Source organism: Rattus rattus, chromosome 3, assembly GCF_011064425.1.
Source record: "Rattus rattus isolate New Zealand chromosome 3, Rrattus_CSIRO_v1, whole genome shotgun sequence".
Lineage (NCBI taxonomy): Eukaryota > Metazoa > Chordata > Mammalia > Rodentia > Muridae > Rattus > Rattus rattus.
Window position 1 is genome coordinate 215,275,005 of NC_046156.1, and position 22,394 is coordinate 215,297,398.

Here is a 22,394-nt window from a genome sequence, read left to right on the forward strand (position 1 = left end):
AAGCCCTCCCACAACTGCCCCCTGAGCATATTGTGTGTTTTAGCCACCTCCCATCAACCTCTCTGTGGTCACTGTGTTCTGCCCAGTGGTAGCAGTTGCCGCTGAAAAGATGCCCCATTTACTTTGTGCTCTGTGTCTGTTTTTGACAGCACCAAGTACATCAGGCCTGCAGAACAGATTCCTCTTCTTGCTTCTGCCATACACCCGAGGCTGTTGTCTGTGTGACTTGCTAGACCAGTTAGTTCTTTGCTTGCTTTTCTGTCATTCTTCCTGAGTGTCCTCTAGCTGTTTAATCTTGAACTCTCTGCTTTTCAGTCTGCACAGTGTTTCCGAAAACAAAACAACAAACTCTTTGTGCACCTCACACACCCACACAGCCTGGGTATCTCTACCACACAGCTGTCCACATGTAGGCCTCTCGTCTTACTTGCTCCCCTCGCCTCTGCTCTGGTACTTAAAATACGTTACATATTTTCACTTCAAACATGTAAGCGATTTAGGTCCCTTCCACAGCCAACTGATCTCCACTGGCACCAGATCAGTTTCCTGACTCAGAGAGAGAGAGAGAGAGAGAGAGAGAGAGGGAGGGAGGGAGGAGGGGAGGAGGGGAGGAAGGAGGGGAGGAGACAAGGGAGGAGGGGAGGAGCGGAGGAAAGAGGGGAGGAGGGGAGGGAGGAGGGAGAGAGAGGAGGGAGGAGGAGAGGGGAAGGAGGGGAGAGAAGGGGCCCGCACAGGACTTTTTTTTAAAACATTTTTTAGTGGATATTTTATGTATTTACATTTCAAATGTTAAAATGTTATCCCCTTTACCCCCTCTCCCATCCCCCTTCTCCCTCCCCTGCTTCTATGAAGATACTTCCACTCCCACTCCTACCCACCCACTCCCACTTCAACACCCTGGCATTTTCCTACACTGGAGAAATGAGCCTTCACAGGACCAAGGGCTTCTCCTCCTATTGATGCCAGACAATGCCATCCTCCGCTACATATACAGATGGAGCCATGGGTCTCTCCACATGTACTCTTTGGTTGGTGGTATAGTCCCTGAGAGCTCTGGGGTCTGGTTGGTTGGTATTGTTATTCTTCCTACGGGGTTACAAATCCTTTCAGCTCCTTCAGCCCTTTCTCTAACTCCTCTATTGAGGTTCCCCTTCTTAGTCTGATGGTTAGCTGCAAGCATCTTCATCAGTGTCAGTAAAGCTCTGGCAGAACCTCTCATGAGACACCCATATCTGGCTCCTGTCAGCAAGCACTTCTTGGCATCAGCAATAGTGACTGGGTTTGGTTTGGTGGCTGCTTATGGGATGCATCGCCAGGTGGGACAGTCTCAGTATGAGCTTTCCTGCAGTCCCTGCTCCACTCTGTCCCTGTATTCCCTTCTAAAGGGCCTGAAGCATCCACATTTTGGTCTTCCTTCTTGAGCTCTGTATGGTCTTTGAATTGTTTCTTGCTTGTTCCAAGCTTTTGGGCTAATATCTGCTTATCAATGAGTACATATCGTGTGTTTTCTTTTGTAACTGTATTACCTCACTCAGGATGATATTTTCTAGTTCCATCCATTTGCCTAAAAATTTCATGTAGTCATTAATTTTAATAGCTGAGTAGTCCTCCATTGTGTAGATGTACCACATTTTCTGTATCCATTCCTCTGTTGAAGGACATTAGGGTTCTTTCCAGCTTCTGGCTATTATAAATGAGGCTGCTATGAACATAGGGGAGCATGTGTCTTGTTATGTGTTGGAGCATCTTTTGGGTATATGCTGGGTCCTCAGGTAGTTCAATGTCCAATTTTCTGAGGAACCTCCAGACTGATTTCCAGAATGGTTGTACCAGTCTGCAACCCCACCAACAATGGAGGAGTGTTCCTCTTTCTCCACATCCTCGCCAGCATCTGCTGTCACCCGAGTTTTTGATCTTAGCCATTCTCACTGGTGTGAGGTGGAATCTCAGGGTTGTTTTGATTTGCATTTCCCTTATGACTAAGGATGTTGAACATTTCTTTAGGTGTTTCTCAGCCATTCGATATTTCTCAGTTGAGAATTCTTTGTTTAGTTCTGTACCCCATTTTTAAATAGGATTATTTGGTTCTCTGGTCTAACCTCTTGAATTATTTGTATATACTGGATATTAGCCCTCTATCAGATATAGGATTGGTAAAGATCTTTTCCCAATCTGTTGGTTACCATTTTGTCCTATTGAGAGTATCCTTTGCCTTACAAAAGCTTTGCAATTTTACAAGGTCCCATTTGTCAATTCTTGATCTTAGAGCATAAGCCATTGGTGTTCTGTTCAGGAAAATTTCCTGTGTCTATGTGTTCGAGACTCTTCCCCCACTTTCTCTTCTATTAGTTTCAGTATATCTGATATTATGTGTATTGCAGCAAAAATAAAAAAAAGCGACAGAGCCAGTTCCCACTCGTAGTCTGGCAGTCACTAGTTCCAGCTCCAACAGGCTGCTGGAACCAGAGCTGCTTTATCTCAGGTTAGTATCTCCCCTGGTGGCTCTCTGCTAGCCATGAACTCTCTGGTTCCAGCTACCTGGTAAAATCATGGTTCTAGAAGTCCAGCAGTGACTGGCCTATCAAGGCTCCCTGCCATGGACTCTGCCCACACCCCCAACAACCCCCTCTCCGTAGTTAAAGTATAAACTCCCAACTACCTGGTAAAATCAAGACTCAACAAACTGTAACCCAACAATCATATTTATATGTTAAATTCTCAATACACAGTCCATCGCACAATAAACACAACCAAGTGACAAGGATATAAACCGCCCACCTAGATAGATAAATTGGCTTACGGAAATCCATCCCAGCTACCTTGGCAATTCAAGACCACCTGGGTCTGGGTCCTCCTTCCCCTCTCCATATTGATTATCATGCTTCCCCTCATCCTCTCTCCTTCCTAGACTTTTTCCCTACCTATCCTTCCTTCTTATCCAATGATAGGCTTCATCTTATCCTGGACCCGCCTTGCTGCATAATGACGTCATCCTACACATCACCCTTTCTGTTTAATTCCTGTTTGTAAGAAAAAACAAATCTTTTTTTCATCAAATATAAGCTGTGCACAACTATTACCAGTAGAAAATCATCTAGACAACTATGTTTTCTCAAAGTTAATTACCTTGTGTAGGCTATGAGACTAATTAGCCTTCAACTACGTCAGAAATCTGAGAATAACCAAATATCTATAAACATGGGCAGCCTAACATGGCTTTCACAACTAAGACAGGTTGTGGAGAGAAATTTCCATAGCACAGTCCCCTATTAGCAACACGTAAGAGCAAGTCTTCAGGCTTCTGACCCAGGATCTTCTGACAGACTTTTGAAATGCAGCAATCTAGAAGGGCTGATAATTCTGTCTTGGCAAAAATTGTCAGTCGACTATTTTGCATGAGATGATCCTTTTTGGAGAGTATTATTCTGTAGGTGAAATAGACAGTTTCTGCCCAGTGGCTGCCTAGCCACAAAATATTACTTCACCTGGAGGTAGAGATGTTCAATTTCTCATTAAATCCACCAAAATGGAACTGCTAGGATCAGATATGTCTCAACAAAAGATAAATAACTTTAAATGTCATATTTTGTAGATTTCTGACTTTTTTGAAAACCTATCTATCGATATAAGGTAATCTGGACTGTTGTCCATTAACTATTCTCAGCTATTTCTGATGAGAATATTTTAAAAACACCCTAATGGTGAACTAGGAGCCATGAATTTGTTGTTTGGCCCCTAATTCCTATGTTTAATCAACTCAGAAGTTTGGAATGGCATCAATAGAAGGACTGGGTCCAAACCTTGTACTTTTAAAATGTTTGTAAGAAATAAGTTCTATACCAATGTAAAGATATGACTTAGCTCAATTAACAAATGAGATTATACAAATCAATTCTAGCTAATTCCTCCCTGTTAAAGTGTGACCGTTTCTAAATTCCTCATAAAACAACCTTAGAATAACCAACCACTTTCAGCCCCCCAAAGTTCTGGAAATCGGGTGACAATTCTTCAATGGCTTCTTCAAGCTATACAGGAGCGTTGAGATATCTTGGGGGGGGGGGTAGTAGAGGGTAAGGAAAATGGAGCGAATGTTGTAGAGTCCTTAAGATCAGGAATCCAAGCAGGTACATTCTACAATATACAATTCTCAAGACAAAACTTAGAATCGAGATACCTTTTTGTTTGATTTTCTTGACTTTAATTCTTCAGGTGGTCTCCCTTTATCAAATCTGATCGGTATAACTCTGGAAGATTTCCAAAACTTAATCAGCCTTTCTATAAACACAAAGACAAAACCTTCCTTCCAAAATGTCGTGTTCTTTAGTCTGTAACCAGAAAAGCTTGTATCTTGCACTCTCCCAGAGGAATAATATAACCACAAAACACAAAATCACATCCATTATGAAAATTAAAACAATTTTTAAAAAATTAAGTAAGCTAAACAATAGTATATGAGCTTGTTTAGGCTTTTCTAATCTGTCATATCAGGAAATTAACCCTAAATTCCCATGGAGCCCACGTTAAAAGAGCATGAGCTTCCTGCTGTGGTAAATATCAAAATGACCACAGACTCTTGCTAGCTGGCATCAGCGAGCCATATCCTTAAGGGGGTAGTTCATAAAACAATTTGATCATTTTTTTACTAATACTAATACCAACGAGTAAGCAACCTGTCAAACTAAGATTTTAGCCCAAAATACATCTGTTACGCTCTCTACCTCTCTACCTAGAGCCTCAGACTCTCTGCTAATCAGTCTGCTAATTAGTCTCTGGAGTCAGTGACTAATTTTCCCTATCTAAGTTCTAAACCGCAAGTGAAAATATCCACGTGATTCAGGTATACTTTGTAATATCTTTTTCTAACTATAAAATCAAATTTAATCACATTTCCATTAATACCTGTCATTAAGAAACAGTCAACTTGTCAAACCAGGATTTTTACCGAAAATTCCTGTGGTGCCCACATTAGAAAGAATATGAGTATCCTGTAAGACTTATTAGAGCATTATATCTCTATACCATCTATCTGTTAAGCTCTCTACCTGGAGCCTCAGACTTTATTTATTAATAACTCTATAAGATGTGTCTGTATTCACTCTGCCTGGTATTAAAGACTTTTATTTATTAATAACCTTTCTAACTGGCAAATATCACCACTCTCTACTTGGAGTCAGTGACTAATTTTCCCTATCTCAGTTATGAACCGTGGATGAAAATCCCTATGTGAGGCAGAGTCCGTGGCATGGAGCCACAATACACCAGCTACTGCTGGATTTCTAGAACCATGATTTTACCGGATAGCTGGAACCAGAGAGTGCCCGGCTAGCAGAGAGTCTCCGGGAGAAATACTAATCTGAGATAAATTAGCGATAGTTCCAATGGCCTGTTGGAACTGGAACTAGTGACTGCCCGGGTACACACAGGAACCGACTCTGTTGCCTTTTTACTTTTACTGCAATATGTGTGGAGGTCCTTGATCCACTTGGACTTGAGCTTTGTACAGGGTGATAAGAATGGTGTGATTTGCCTTCTTCTACATGCTGACCTCCAGTTGAACCAGCACCATTTGTTGGAAATGTTATCTTTTGTCCATTGGATGGTTTTAGCTCCTTTGTCAAAGATCAAGTGACCATAGGTGTGTGGGTTCATTTCTGGGTCTTCGATTTTTTTCCATTGATCTACCTGCCTGTCTGTGTACCAATACCATGTAGTTTTTATCCCTATTGCCCTGTAATACAGCTTGAGGTCACAGATGGTGATTCCCCCTACAGTTCTTTTACTGTTAATAGTTTTCAATATCCTGACACAGGGCTTTTGAACCTGAAAGCCCACCTTCAGTGACACACCTCCTTCAACAAGGCCATACCTCCTCCAAGAAAGCCACCCCTTCTAGGGAACTGGAATTAAAATACATGAGCCTTTGTGGGCCATTCTCATTCAAACAAACCACCACACTGTCTCAGGAAAAAAAGAATCACAAAACTTATTTATAAGCACGCTGGAAAGACCCAACAATTTAAGAACGGTGATTAAGAGCACTGGTTGCTCTTCCAGAAGACCTGGGTTTAATTCCTACATAGTGGATCACAACTGTTTGGAACTCCAGTTCCAAGGAATCTAACATTCTCCTCTGGCTGGGGATGGTACATCGGTATATTTACAGGCAAAATGCACCCTATACACACAAGAAAAATAATTTGTAATTATTTAAAATGTATTTATAGGGGCTATCCTGGGCTGGGAGGGGCGGGGTGGAGCAGGCAAGAGAAAATAGAAGGAACAGGAATGAGAGCAAATAAAACAGATGAAAATATGGAGATGTCACAGAAACCCCAAATTTGTATAATTAGTAAGTGTTAATATGCCAGGCAGTGGTGGTGTATGCCTTTAATCTCAGTACTCAGAAACCAGACTCACATGGATCTCTGAGTTCAAGGCCAGCCTGGTCTATCACAGGAGTTCTACAACTACACGGAGAAACCCTGTCCAAAAAACAAATAAACAAACAAAAAACCAAAAACTCACAGTGTGATGATGTTAATAAAAAAGTGCTTATCCCACAATTGAATGGTAGTAGTACAATCTAGGGTTTTATAATGTTTTCATTTTTGTCATTTATTAAAAACATTCTTTTCTCATACAATTTATCTTGACTATAGTTTTACCTTCCTCTACTCCTCTCAATCCCTTCCAACTCCCCCTCTCCTCTGGTTCCACTTCTCTTCTGCCTCTCATCAACAAAGAATAGGCAGGCTTCTAGGAGATAACAATTTGAGAATTTTATACCTAAGTACGACATTTATGTCATGTCTACCTTCCTTCTCCTCCTCCCAGATCTTCCAGTGTCCTTTCCAGTCACAGTTTATGCTTTAATTATTTTTGCATATGGGCATTTACAAATACAAACTGCTGAGTTCCTTTGGTGTCACTCCTGTGTACAGTATTCAGGGATGACCACTTGGGATTGCATAACCTATCAAGGGGCTCATCCCTAGGAAAAAAAAATTCCTGTCCTCTACTTTTTCTCCCAAAACCTAGCCTCTCTCTGTGCCTGTGAGTCCTACTGCTACCTGTTCCTCCATCCTACCACCCAGTGTGGTTTGCATTTTAGAAACTTCCAATCCAGGACTCCTGGACTGTGGGGCATCAGCTGTTTGTATTCATGTCACTTTAAGAAAACTTAATGTATAGTTTTTCTCTCTCGTCTGACTCCTAGGACAGACACCTGTCTAGATCTCCCAAGTGCAGGCCTGCCATAAACCAGAGCCAGACATTCCTGAAACCAGCTTTTTCCCAGCCATGAGTCCTGAACTGAAAGTCCCTGAAATGAGAAGGCATTCCAGCAGAAGTTGACGGAGGCCCCAGTACACAGTAGAGAATGTTGTGAGAAGTGTCTGAGTAATGATTGCCCTCTACATGTCTAGGTAGCAGGTACACTGACCAACCAACAGTCCTTAGAACGAACTCACATCTTTCCTTTCCCTGTTGGATACACAGATTAAACTGCAGATCTTATTTAAAGTATAAACTAAGAAGATCAATTTAAAAAATCAACTTAAGAAAAGGACTAAAAAATGAAGAAGTTAAAGATGTGATTCTTACCCCCCCCATGTGTGTGTGATCGTGTGTGTGTGTCTGTGTTTGTGTGTGTGTAATTGTGTGTGTGTTTGTGTGTGTATGTGTGTGTATGATTGTGTGTGTGTCTGTGTGTGTGATTCTGTGTGTGTCTGTGTATGTGTGTCTGTGTGTATGTGAGTGTGTGTAGAAACCCTGTATTTGTCCTTCTGATTTTGTCATTGGCCCAGAGTCTATCTTCCTTGCTGCCAAGTAACTGGTGATTCAAATTGCAGCAGGTCAGAACCCTACAGCAGTTCCAAAGCAGAAGGGCTCACAGTGGCTTCCTCTGTCTGCCAAGGGATAAGAGAAAGCATAAAGCCTTTGGGGAAAAGTAACCCACAGAAAGGAACAAACCTAGCCCCAGTAGAAGGTCAGAGGCAGGAAGCTTAGCTCAAAGCAGCAGCTCCCAAGAAGCACTCACCAGAGGAGCCAAGGACTGCACCCCAGCCCTGACCACGTGCTCCTTCTTCCAGGAAGACACGGTCTGTAAATGCACATGAAGTAGAACGCACTAACCTGGAGAAGAATCTTAGCAAGCCACTACTGAATTGGTCTACCTACAGTTATAAACAACTCACAGGAGGAAATCTAACATCTGTCCTTACCCCTTCCCACCCTAACATGCACCTCTGTCCTTACCCCTTCCCACCCTAACATGCACCTCTGTCCTTACCCCTTCCCACTCTAACATGCACCTCTGTCCTTACCCCTCCCCACCCTGACATGCACCTCTGTCCTTACCCCTTCCCACCCTAACATGCACCCCTGTCCTTACCCCTTCCCACCCTAACATGCACCTCTGTCCTTACCCCTTCCCACTCTAACATGCACCTCTGTCCTTACCCCTTCCCACCCTAACATGCACCCCTGTCCTTACCCCTCTGTCCTTACCCCTCCCCACCCTAACATGCACCTCTGTCCTTACCCCTCCCCACCCTGACATGCACCTCTGTCCTTACCCCTTCCCACTCTTGCCTGCTGATGACGGTTTAGAACCATGGTCTCTGGTTTATTAATTACTTCATGGTTTCCACCTTTGAGTCAGAGACTATATTATAAACAAACAAACAAGGTAACTAAGAGCGCTGAGCATTTCTTCTTACTTTCTAAGAACTCGCAGTTCAATAGATTTCTTTAACATCCCAAATGTCAGAGCTTAAGAGAGCCTAATGGTAATGATGCCACCTTGTCCTGCCCCACGTCTGGAGCTGCAGAGTGGCAGGGCTCCATATGGAAGCCTGAAGTGTCCCTCAGCCAGGAGCCTTTAGAGCTTGATGAAATTGGAGAAAGACCTCAGAAGAGGGTCCAACACAGCCAAGCCACATTCCACCTCCTGTTCTAGCCACTTCTTGTTACACTGGTGACCTGAGGCGTGGGGCTGGCAGACATGGTGGAGAGAACAGCTGAATTCCCTTTGCTTACTTCACAGTGAGCATGCTCCTGTCTCCGTGGTTAAACCTGTCTGTCCCCTACCACCCACAAGGCAACTCAACGCCCTGTGACTCCAGTTCCAAGGGATCCAAGAGCCTCTGTGGGTTTCTACATACATTTGATGCAAAGAAATTCATGTAGGCAAATAAATAATAACAAATAAGAAGTGAATAATAAATAATTCTTTAAAAATAGAGTTATGAACATGTATAATCCTTTACACTAGATGATTTCATTTGTGGTTCACAGAACACTGACTAATAAGTTTATATCTGGATCAAAAGAAATACAGGATGGACCTTAACTTTATAGTCAGTCCAGCTGTAAGTAAATTAAAGACTTTTAAAGCATTTTCATGATTGTAGGAGGACCACGAAAATAATCAAAACAGCAACTCACAGACACAGTTAGCTTCCCTGCAAACGTGCTGTCTGTAAAAGGCAGGAAGAATAGAGAGCGGGTGTGTACGATGCTTGGTAGGGGTCAAATTTTGTTTTCTTTGTGAGCAGTATGAGAGCAGGAACCATGCACACTTTATCCTTACATCCCAGGGCCTGGCAGTGTAGACTGTGAGCGTGCAACATTGTGCAAACTGAGAATCTAGGTGCTCCGTTGAAATCCCTGCACACAACACTGGTGGGACCTTGCACACGGGGTGCAGTACGTGGAAATGGAACTTGTTTTTACTGCGAGGTCAGAAACCTCCACAGATGAGTACTTTGGATAATGCAGGTCCCCTCTCTATATTTGCACAGCTTGGCCCAGACCAAGCGAAAGTCAATTTAAGCATAATCTGCATTTAAACATTCTTTCCTTCTTTGTTTTAACCTTGTTTGTGTTTCCTGGGGCACATCTGAAAGTCTCAAAATATGTGCCCTATGCTTTTAAGGAGGAAAACACTGCAGTGTTTGTGTGTAGCTATGCTCCGCAGGCAGAGCGTTTCCTGGCGCACGAAGGGCTAGAGACGAAAACAGGCAGGAGAGAGAGTGCACGGCTTTAACAGATGGTCCTTAGAGGTGGGTGTTAAAGCATGGGGTCTGTTTCCTCATCCAGCTTTTAACCTGACACATCTCAACACTCACCGTGACCCTGAAATAAATCAGGAGCATGTGCTCGACGTTTAAGGCTGTCACTTTAATTTTTTCCTGTTTTGTCTACTGCTGTGGCCAATGTAATTAGGTCACAGTCATGTGAGAAGTTAGTTGTATGAGAAAAAAATGTTGGATGAGCACGGGTGTTTTCAGGAAGACTTTGTTTCTACTCGTGCACACATATCATTTGTACTTGAAACAAATTCACTGGTCCTACATCATTTGGAATATTAATGTGCGCTCCAAAAGAACAGACAAGCCGGAATCAAAGGGAAGTGTGTGTGCTTCTGCTTGCTCTCATGTGGTGACTGCAGCAGTGAAGGGGTCTGTTTTGTTTTGTTTTTGTATGTTTATCATGCACACCACTGCTCTTTAAACATGCTTTCAGTTAAAGAGACCAGCGAGAAGGTATCAACCCAGTAGAAAGAGAAGAATCTTGACTCTTCCTGTCCTCCAAAGGCAGCCATGTGTAGCACAGCACCTTGTCGTCTCAGTTCCTGTATGTAAATGTTGCTTCTGACTGCTGGGCCATGGCGAGTCCTAAGAGGCATGATGCTGCTCATGACTGTCGGTAGAACTGCTTCAGTACGATAGAGATGGTAGAAACCAGGGGGACCCCGAATTTTCAAAATGCTAACACTTGTTTATGTTTCTGGAAATGTTTTTATGTTAGTTCTATCTAATCTTTAATTAGCTGAGTGTCTTCATTTTTTATATTTGTGGATTCATAATTTTAGTGACAAGTTATTTACACTCAAATTTTAAACACCAAGAAATGTAAAAAAAACAAAAAACCCACAATTTAAGGTATCTTATTGTCTAAATGAAACTATCAGAAGCACCAGGCTTTGAACAGCAGTCATACAGTATAGCATGTGTGGGGAACCTGAGGAAGCAGGGTGTAATGAGCCGAACACAAACAGAAGGGCAGAGTCCCTGTTTGTGACGGAAGCAGAGTAATTATTAAAAGCTTGAGTGTGTTGCGGGGAATTTGAAGGGCTGCCGGCTTTGAAGAGTGCACAAGATAGCTTTGTTGTTTTCGTGTGACATTTATGGAGAAGCACTGATGAATGTTAACCAATTGGCAGAGTCCTTATGCAGTGAGTTGGTAAGTCACCTTACCCAGTCAGGTAAGTAGGTGAGATGTATACAGACAGGATGTCAGGTGGCAGTTGTGCCGATCTTTCCAGATACACACAAGAAGAGGGGGATGCCACATCGGCTACTTAGACATTGAGACGATGAATGAAAACACTCACTTTGTAGAGGACAAGTTGCTTGCTTTCTACGTGTATACATCTAGATGTATACAGCTCATTAATAAGCTTCTATAATTTGTTTTCGTGTGTTAGGAAGGCATAGTTATTTATATATTAAGAAAATATGACTAGTGTGAGCCCACACTTTCTAAGCAGCACTGATGAGCATTTAGTGACTTTGAGTTTCCAGGGACCTCTTCCCTGACTGCTAGCATACTCAGTCAGTCACGCCTGGATTTGGGCGAGCCCGGAGCCTCCTGGAGATGGTCAGATAGACTTGACACCGTGTTTATGGTTCAGCTGAGCTGGCCAGACTGCCTTTGACAAACTTACTAATGTTTTTTTTTCCTTTTTCTAGGGACTTTATGTTTTTGTGGTTTATTTCATTTTACACAATCAAACGTGTTGCCCTATGAAGGCCAGCTATACGGTGGAAATGAATGGTCACCCAGGACCCAGCACAGCCTTCTTCACTCCTGGGAGTGGAATACCTCCAGCTGGAGAGATGAACAAGTCTACCCAGAACCTCATCAATGCTATGGAAGAGGTGTGTTCTCCACTCATACCTCCGTTTTCCTCCCTTACTTCCTGATCAGCACTCGCATTCTGAGTGTAAGACAGAAGTTATTGACTGACTTCTGAGTTCTTTCCCATTTACAGTATGATTTGAGGTATAGTAATTATGTTTTTTCTGTCCTGTGAGCAATTTAGACCAGCTGTTTGTATTGAGAAATCAGAGAACAGCGCATCATTTCCTTTGAAAATCTTCAGAGCTCCTAATTTGATGTGATAGAGGTACCAATGTCTAAGAACTGCTCTTGTAAGATACTGTTCTTCCTAAAATCACACACGTGGCCGTCTTTATTTGCCTGTCCCCCATTATTTGCCTGACTTGACACTTCTTTAATCCCAACAAAGAGAAGAAAGCAAGCAGGGACTCTTTCCAATTTGAGTATCATCAAGCATTCTAAAACAAAGGCCCAGAGAGTGCTTTTGTGGCACTCCTGGAAAATCTAGGCAGGATTTCCTCTATAAAATCTGCTTCCCAGCGCTGGCTATATTATTCTGTCCATACACGTTTGATTTCCTGAGTCTGACTCACATGCCCTCCACCTCTGCCTTTTGGTGACATATTAGAAGGGCCACTGTTTAGACTGAAAAGCACACGTGATCTGCTGAAGAAGAGACAGTGGTGCACAGCTCTCATAACTGTTCAGGTCGGGGATTTGCTCCACAGTCATTCCTTATGAAAGAAGCAAACAAGGAAAAGAGTATTTGTGTTGATGGTTTAAAAAAGATATTGGTATGAAATTAAGAAATACTTTCTTGAAGATGAAATATTGATAGGATGATAGATAGATAAATAGATAATGATGGGTAACTCAGAGATAGGAGCTAAATAGAGATGCGATAGTTCCATCTCTTTGCTAGCAGATTTCATGATGTCATTGTTTTTAATAGTTGTATAATATTCTATTAGGTATATGTACCACATTTTCTCTATCCATTCTTCAGTTTAGGGACAACTAGGTTGTTCTCAGTTTCTGGCTATTCCAAATAAAGCTGTTATGAACATAGTTGAGCAAGTGTCCTTGTGGTGTGGTGGAGCATCTTTTGGGTATATGCCCTAGACTGATATAGCTGGATCTTGAGGTCCCAATTTTCTGAGAAACTGAAATATTGATATTCAAAGTGGTTGTACAACTGTGCACTCCCACCAGCAATGGAGGATGGATTCCCCCTGTTCCACATCCAGCTTGAGCTGTTGCTGGAGTTTTTGATCTTAGCCATTCTGATGGATATAGAGACCCACAAGATAAACATTAGGCAAAGCTCAGGGAATCTAATGGAAGAGAGGAAGGAAGGATTGAAGGAGCTAGAGGGGAGTCAGAAGGGTCAAGAAAACCCACAGAATCAACTAACCTTGGCCCATAGGGATTCACTGAGACTGGCCTAACCACCAGACAAGAGATAGACTTAGGTCCCCTACACATATGTAACAGATGTACAGCTTGGTCTCCATGTGGGACTACTAACAGAGGAGTAGGGACTGTCTCTGACTCTGCTGCCTGCCTTCGGATCCCATTCCCCTAACTGGGCTGCCTTGTCTAGCCACTATAGAAGATGAGCCTAGTCCTATTGTAAGCTGATATGCCAAGGTGGGTTGATAGCCATGGGAGGCCTCCCCTTCTCTGAGGAGAAAGGGAGTGAGGGCAGGGGAGAGAAGGTGAGAGGGAGGGAGAGGAAGTACGGGAAGCTGTAATCAGGATTTAAAGTTAATTAATTGATTAATGAAAAAAGAAAAAGAGTTGTAATAGGCAGATAGAAATAAGCCATGGAGATAGATATGTAGATAGATAGATAGATAGATAGATAGATAGATAGATAGATAGATAGATAGATAGGTAGATAGATGGATAGGTAGATAGATGGATAGGTAGATAGATAGATAGATAGATAGATAGATAGATAGATAGATAGATAGATAGATAGATAATCTTTCTTCCCAGAAATACTTTTTGTCTTCTCTGCATTGTAGGATATAATCTCTTTCCTATCAGCCTAAAATTTAAGCAAATGATTATAATGCCACTAGTGTGTATAGCCTTTTAATTTGAATGAGAAAAATTTTTTTCTGGAACCTTTGTTTTTATTTGAAAGGATGAGAAATTTTTAATATCAAGAATTAGCAACTCTTAGTAGGAAATGTAAAGTAGATAAGTGGTAGTCAATGCTATAGGTAGGAGAAAAAAGATTTTGATTTAAAAGAATATATTTTAACCATTATATGGATAAGTTAAGAAAGGTATTTAAAATTTGAGATATGCTAGAGCCAGAGAGGTGACCTGGCAGTTAAAAGCACTTGCTGCTCTTACAGATGACCAACCTTCAGTCCCCAGCACCTACCTGGTGGCTCACAACCATTTATGACTTGAGGTCCTGGGATCCCATGTTTTCTTCTGGTCTCTGTAGGGACCACGCATGGACATGGTGCACATACATGCAAACAGGCAAAACACTCATACACATAAAATAAAAACAAATAATCTTCAAATTTTTTGAAAAAGAAAAAAGATATCTTTATTACTTTGAAAGATACTGAAAGTTAGCACTATGTTTACATGACAGATATTCTTAAAACTGAGTTATTTTATTATAATGATAAAGCAACAGGAATATCTTAAGATCCACTGTTCTTGTTGAATGGTTACCAATTTAATACCCGTTTCCTCCTATCTGTTTTTTGAACTATCTTTCAGCTGTGTGTGGCTGAATTAAAGTGACTAACACTACAGATCTAGTCTGCCATTCACCCAAGCTCACTGTAAATGTCCCATGGAAAAGTATGCTCAGAAGCTGCAGTATTGAGGAACTCAGATAGGAAGAAGTTATGTCACCGAAGAAAGTTCTAGATGCTTGAATTCTTAGTGACAATCATCTTGAGATTTCACCTTCTCTCTTCTCTTGAGTTTATTTCTACAGTCCCTGGTTTACTTTTCTCAGTCCGAGGTGTCCCTGCAGTCTCCTGGCATACCTTGCATCAGAAAGCAACAGCTGTTACCGTCTGTTCCTGGGCTGGAGCCATTGCTTGAGTGTTCCTCTGGGGTGTTGCACAACCGCATAGCTTAAAGTCTGTCTACATTCCTCGGAGGCTCAGAACTGGCCTGGAGCCAGCTGTCGAGGAGAGACTGTAGATATCTAAAAGTCCAGCCGGAGCAGGGAAGGCCAAGAAGAGAAGGGTTAAGGGCTCACTTTCCACTAACTGTGTTTGCCAGTAACCTAGAAAGACAGGAATACATTTTATCATCTCAGGACAGAGCTCTTTCTAAGCATTTGATCAAAAAACAAGGAGGGATTTGGATAAATTCTGTTTAATTCAGTTCAGTATGTTCTTTGTGTACTGACACTATTTAAAATAGAGTTTAGATTAAGAGTTGGAGTGTCTTCTGAATTTCCTTAACATGCATTTTACAGAAAAAAATTAAGTAGTTTTATCTCCTTGTGACTCTAAGAAACTGTTTTCAACAATCAGACTATACTAACTCTAGGAGAGGCTTAATGTTATGCAGAACAAATGTAACACACATGCTCATAGAAATAACTCAATGGACCATTCACAGGTTTTAATGAAGTGTAGAAATATACTGCAAAATTAGACTTCAAAATAAATATGTTCATTCATGTTATCAATTATTCCTTCCTTCTACTCTTACCCCAACCCCAAAAGGTGCCATCTGACTGGGAGAGAGTGTCCTTCCAACAGACCAGCCAGGCAAGCCCTGATTTGAAGACAAGTCCCCAGAATGGTGCCTCGTTTCCTTCTTCTGGGGGATATGGCCAGGGGTCCCTGATAGCAGATGAGGAGTCCCAGGAGTTTGATGACCTGATATTCGCATTAAAAACTGGTATGTATGAGACCTACACATTGACATTAGGCAGCCATTCTCTTGGGAATACTTTGTCCTTCATGAGGTGCCCCAGAAGCACTGTCACCCTATGGTACAGTTCCTTCCATGACCCATTCTGATCCCAGTCAAACCGAGATATCTTATTCTTTGCATAAAATATAACACAGCCTAAAAATAATTTATAATTTGCTTTTAAGGAAGAAAACAACATATTCTAACAAAATGTAAATATCTGTGTCTTAAATCTCAACTAGAACACCAAGATCTTAGAAAGTTAAATTCAGTATAAGGACACTCACTGAGGAATTTTGTTCTGATCTGCAAAAAAAATGACATCATGTATGAGGAATGTTTGCCAGATACTTTTGGAAGCAATGGACATTGTATGTGTCTATAGTTTCCAAAGTGTCAGAATCGCATGCTGTATTTCATTGGGGTGTGTGTGCGTGTGTGTGTGTGTGTGTGTGTGTGTGTGTGTGTGTGTGTATGTGTGTGTGTGTAATGCATGCATATGTGTGAGTAGTATGTTTTCGCTTCTACTCAGTCTAGTGAGTAGTTTGTATACAGAGAGAAATAAGATCATCAAGCCCCCAGCTCAGTAGCACATCACCTAGAGATGGAGAAAGTAAGAAATCTGACTGAAGGCCACATCTCCAGGCAAAATCACTGATGACTACTGTCCTCTTTTGATCACACACACTAATGATGGTATGATCTTTCCACCATGCTTTCAAACACCTGAGTCAAACAAGGAGGGACGTTTTTCCCACCAATGAGTTTTAGAGGTTTCATTATGTGGTCAGCAGCTTCCTTTGCTTTTAGGCCCACGACAAAGTAGAAACATCAAGGAAGTGCCTGAGGAAAGATGGTTACTGCCTGGCAACCAGAGTATAAAAAGAGTGTGGAGAAGGGGCCTGGGCCAAGGTGTCCTCATTCAAGCTGTGCCACCAGCAAACTGCTTCCTCAAATCTGGTGCCCCCAGCATAATTCTAACGCCCCGGTACCCACTCAATTCCTGAAAATACCGGTGAATTACACTACTGACTAGGTTAAAGTGAGTCCATGTTATCTAATGGTCTTTTCAAATGACCTTACAAAAACCTGAGAGGCATACTTTGCTAGTAGCCTAGGTTAGCCCTCAGTCTGGTCAAACTGGGAGTCAAGATTGGCCATCATGGTAGTATAGATTACATGCCTCATTTGTCATGACTCTGTTATGAATCTTAAAAATACAACCATTAAATCATTTTAGAGTTTTTTTCAAATTGTAGAAGCAGTTTTCAAACAGTTTCTTTCTGAGAAAAATTTTTGGACTGTTGCTATTATAAACATGCCAATGAACTTAAAAAAAAAAACAAGAAAATACATCCCCAAAGAGAAAGTTTTTAAATGCCTACTTTAAAATGTTTCAATATAAATTAGCTTGATCTCTCTATAAAGGTATATTGCTTTGCTAAAATGCTTTTGTCCCGACAAAGTAAAACTCTTATATCTTGAGAATAACTCCAAAATCCCAGGGACTATATCTCCTCATTTTATGTTTCATATCAGGTTCTCATAATTAAGAAATCATGAGACCACCATGTAGATCACTGCTTCCTGGTGTCTCCCTGTTCTCACACCCAGAGTACCACACGGCCCTCAAGCCCTTTTGAGAAGTAACACATTCCACTGAAATGAATAAGACCTCAACTCTATATACTCGACTGTTGCTGATGCTCATATGCCTGTGGAGGGATGGGCAAGAGCATGGAATACCTGTGTGGGGGGATGGGTAAAAAGAGCATGAGGTCTGGAACTGCTGAGGAGGAAAAGGCAGGATTGTTAAGGAAGAATAAAATAAACAAATAAGGAAGATGCAGAGTTTTAGAATCAAGGGAGGAAGCTATCTTAACTGAAGAATATGTAGAGTTTAAATGGAGAAGGAATGGAGGTCGGACTTTACACATTGAAATATGTAAATAAAACTTTCAGTCTTGGGCTGGAGAGATGGCTCAGTGGTTAAGAGCACTGACTGCTCTTCCAGAGGTCCTGAGTTCAAATCCCAACAGCCACATGGTGGCTCACAACCATCTGTAATGAGATCTGATACCCTCTTCTGGTGTGTCTGAAGACAGTTACAGTGTACTTATATATAATAAATAAATCTTTAAAAAAAATAACTTTCAGTCTTAACCGTGTGTACCGCTTCTTCATGGACAAGGGATTAGGGTGGAGTAGACAGTGGACCAAGTAGCCTGATAGAGCCTCACAGGCACTTTGCTTGCACTGTTGGTAACATAGCAGCATAATTCTGCAGATGAATGTCAGTGAGCATCCTCCTTGAGCTCTTTGTAGTTGTTCCTCTACGGGACAATTCCCTGCCCCGATGTATGGAGGAAACTCTAGACGGTTCAAATGTTATTTTCACAGTTGTAAAAAGACCCTACTGAATTGAGCCTTGCATTTCTGAAATATATTTAGTGATGATTTCCTTTAAGGAGTGCAGAGCCTCTACTGTTTTTAACTGCTGTTTGTTGGTCATAAATTGTGGGGCATTTATCATTTTGAGGCAAAATGACTTTTACAAAAGTATAAAGAGTAAATTACAAGCAGTATCAAGAAGGATGGCAAGGCATCAGAGTTGGCCGGAGTAGGAGGCTAAGACCTCACATGGGAAAAGGAAAAAACACACGAGGGCTCCAGGAAGGAACTAAGGACAGATGGAGACTGGCTTCTTACCTGCGTGAGCAGGACAGAGCTTCCTTAGTATGTTTGCTGAAGGAAACCGGGGAGCAGAGCATTCCTCATGGATGTTCATAAGGTTTGAATCATAAGCAAAGGACCAAGGTAGAAGATAACATTTGAAATACATAAGTGCAGGGATCTTGTTGGTAGCTATGGGGATTATTAAGTTTGAATTAAGAGAGTAGAAAAAGAGATAAGAAAGGAAAAGAAAGGGAGAAGTTAGAGAAAGAGCGAAGAAAAGAGAAAGGATGGGAAATAGAAATATATACCAGGTAATGCTTGCAACTAAGTCAAAAGTGAAAAGGATCCCACAGAGAAATTCAAGCAAATTCAAAATAAAAAGATAGAAAAGAGTTTTATGGAGAATGGAATAACTAGCTATGTAAAACACGAAGTAGAGTTGGGACTAAACGGAGATCTACAAATTAAAATATGGGCACATTAGGTCCCAGCTCTGTATACAGTATCATTAGATCATTATGCTCAGTCATTGAAGTGCAATAAATTCTTGGGCATAATTAAATTAGATCTGTGAACTATATATATATAACGGTTACTGAGTGCATTTGGTTCAGGAATGCGTAGAATGACTTGCTGGGAGATTTAGCTTAGCACACCACAGAGTTCCCTAAACTCGTTGGGAAAAAAAGTATTTTAAGAGATCAAAATGGCAATTTCTAACACTGGTTACCTGTATTATTAGAAAGGTTACTATAATAACCAGATATCAGCCCCTGGACACATTCCATCATAGGATATGGTCAAATAAAGGAGCCAACCACATGCTGTCTATCTGCAGTAGAATTCATCATTGACCTGTAGCTGGCCTTCCAATGTGTTTTGCTTGACTCACATAGCATTTTAACATTTTTGAGCAAATACTAAAACTGTAGAGATACAATACATAAGTCTTGAAAAAAGTCTAACACTATGGATTTTTGAAAAATCAAGGTGTTAGACTACAAAGAAATGGACTTGTTATATGTATACATTATACATATACATTATACATTGTTCTTATGCTGCTTTCCCCTCTTCTCCCACTCTGAGAAGGAAACATTTTAAAAAATCAAATTTAAAAAAAAGAAAACAAAATACCAATATAACACACACACACACACACACACACACACACACACACACACACACACACACACCATAAAAAACATGAACTCTATTTTATGTTGGTGAACTACTCCTGGCCTGGAGTGTTGATGTACCCAGTGGCACTAATGGAGAAAACTACTTTCCTTTTTCCCAGAAAACTGAGTATAGTTCTTAGTTAGGAATAGCACTTTGTGGCCATTTCTCCTTATCCTTACTGGGATTTGGTTTGATTTGAACTTGTTGGGTCCTGTGCAAACTGTCACAGTCTATGGAAGTTTCTGTGCGTATTAGCCTTGTTGTGTCTGAATGATGCAGTTTCCTTGGAGTCATCTAACACCTCTGGGTCTTGTAGTCTTTCTGCTTTCTTGTTCACATAAGCTCTTGAGCTTTGAAGCAAAGGGCTTGATAAAGACAACTCACTTATGGCTGAGTGTTTCAAAGTCTCCCATGCTTTGCACGTTGTCCAGGTATGGGTATCTGCAAATCCCCATCTACTGAAAGAAGATGGGAATTCCTTTGGCAGAATACTAGTAGGAAGCTTTCCTGTAGGCACTACAACCCATCTAGCATCAGGGTTTTGGCCACTTTCATGGTGTTAGGCATGGGTTCTATCTCATGGAGTGGACCTTAAATCTAAGTTTTAAACAGTGATTGTTTATACCCATAACATTTGTGTCACTATTACACACACACACACACACACACACACACACACACACAAACACACACACACACACTATAACCTTAATGTCTTATCAGTATTATATTAATATTATAATATTAATGCATACAGAAGCATGCATATTTCTATGTATGTAGAGACTTTCTGTATCCTTTTCACAAGGCCTTTCATGTTAGTTGTTCCCCCCATAACCCCTCACTTACCATGTCTTCTCATCTCCCTACTCAAATAATTATATTTTAATTTTACCTTTTTCTTTTTATAACACTACACTCCATTTCCTGTTAGTCTTAATCTAGTTTGTATTCCCACATAAATCATCATGATCAAGAAGCAAGTTGGGAAGGAAAGGGTTTATTCTGCTTACATTTCCACATTGCTCTTTATCACCAAAGGAAGTCAGGAGAAGAACTTACACAGGGCAGTAACTTAGAGGCAGGAGCTGATGAAGAGCCTTAAAAGGGGTGCTACTTACCAGAATGCTTCCCCTGGCTTGCTCAGCTTGCTTTCTTAGAGAACTCAGGTCTACCAGCCCAGGGATGGCACCACCCACAATGGACCCTCCCATCCTTGGTCACTAATTGAGAAAGTGACTTACAGCTGGATCTCATGGAGGCATTTCCTCAAGCAAGGCTCCTTTCTCTGTGATAACTCCAGGTTGTGTCAAGCTGACACACAAAACCAGCCAATACACCCTTTCTCAAAAGATCTTCTCCTCCCCACTGGTTGCTTGCTAACTCTCTAATCTCTTTGATCATTCAGATTGAAACACATCTCAAAAGCTTAAAAGATAACATCCATATATGAGCGAAAACATTCAATATTTGTCTTGTTGGAGTCTGGGTTACCTTACTCATAATGATAAATTCTAGCTCCATCAATTTACCTTCAAATTTCATAGTTCATTTTTCTTAACAGTAGAATAATATTCTACTCTATAAATGTTCCATATTTTCATTAGCCATCCATCAGTTAATGGATATCTAGGCTGTTTCCAATTTCCTGTTACTATGAGTAGAGCGAGAAAGAACCTGGATTGAACAAGTAACTCTGTTGTAAGATGCATAGCTGCTGGGTAGTCAAGAGGTGGGTCTCGAGATAGATCTCTTCCTAGCTTCCTAAGAAACTTCAATACTGTTTTCCACCGTGACTTACCAATTTTTACTCCTGCCACAAATGAATAAGTGTCTCCCTTCCCTGCCTTATTGCCAGCATTTGCTGTCATTGGATTTATTGATCCTGGCAACAGTTGCTGAGATAGGATGAAATATCAAATCAGTTTTGCTTCTATTTCCCTGAAGAATAAGGGTATTTATCCATTTTTAAGTGTTTCTCAGCCATTTGTGTTCCATCATTTGAGAAATTTCTGAAAAGGGGCATCAGTGAAGACCACTGCACCAAGAGGCCCAGTCTCAAGGTCCTCGGGTGGACTCAAAGCCTCGTTTCAGAATACCCATCACAAGCATACACCGGAATCCCACCGTGCACCACGTACTTTGTATGAGTATGGCTAGAACAGTGGGAAGAATGCAACACAGGCAGCGCCTGAACCGATCTTCAGAGGAACAGCACAGGCAGCCCCGTGAAGGAGAGAGAAAGTTACAAGTGCATCCACCAGAGGCGGTACAAAGGGAAGAACATCGAGACACAGACAGTAAGGAAAACAGACATGAGAGAAAAAAAACCTGGAAGCAGGCAGGGGATCTGACAGGGGTTTGCAAACATAGCAGGGAATGAGGCATAGGGTGTGACGGACAAGATCAGGAGAAGTAGGGCTTAGCTAGAAGGAGTTGACATAGGCTCCTGGTTCTTTCTCCACATAGGTTATTCTGAAGCTAAGAATAACTCATAGCTACCAGCAGAATTACTTTCTCCCCCTCACAGAGAGGGACTTAGTAGCTACCTTGGCCACTGGCTTCTGACTTGACTTCCATTCTGCAAAGCTGAATAGCCATCAGAGGGGGACGCACTGGGAGCTGTTGCCTGGTAATTGGTACCAGCACAGTGTGCTCACATCTGTATTCTCTTTCTCTCTCACTGTGTGTGGGGGGGCATGCATGCCTGTGTGTGT

The 22,394-nt window shown here is 41.5% G+C and overlaps 1 protein-coding gene across 1 annotated transcript in view; it reads left to right on the top strand.

The window, feature by feature from the left end:
* The window catches only part of LOC116897335 (adhesion G-protein coupled receptor V1-like), a 205,939-nt gene that overhangs the window by 182,086 nt on the left and 1,459 nt on the right, over positions 1–22,394 (top strand). Inside the window, exons 5-6 of the mRNA XM_032899091.1 lie at positions 11,757–11,945; positions 15,627–15,804. Of these exons, the coding sequence (XP_032754982.1) occupies positions 11,757–11,945; positions 15,627–15,804 (367 nt within the window). The remainder of the gene's footprint in view (positions 1–11,756; positions 11,946–15,626; positions 15,805–22,394) is intronic.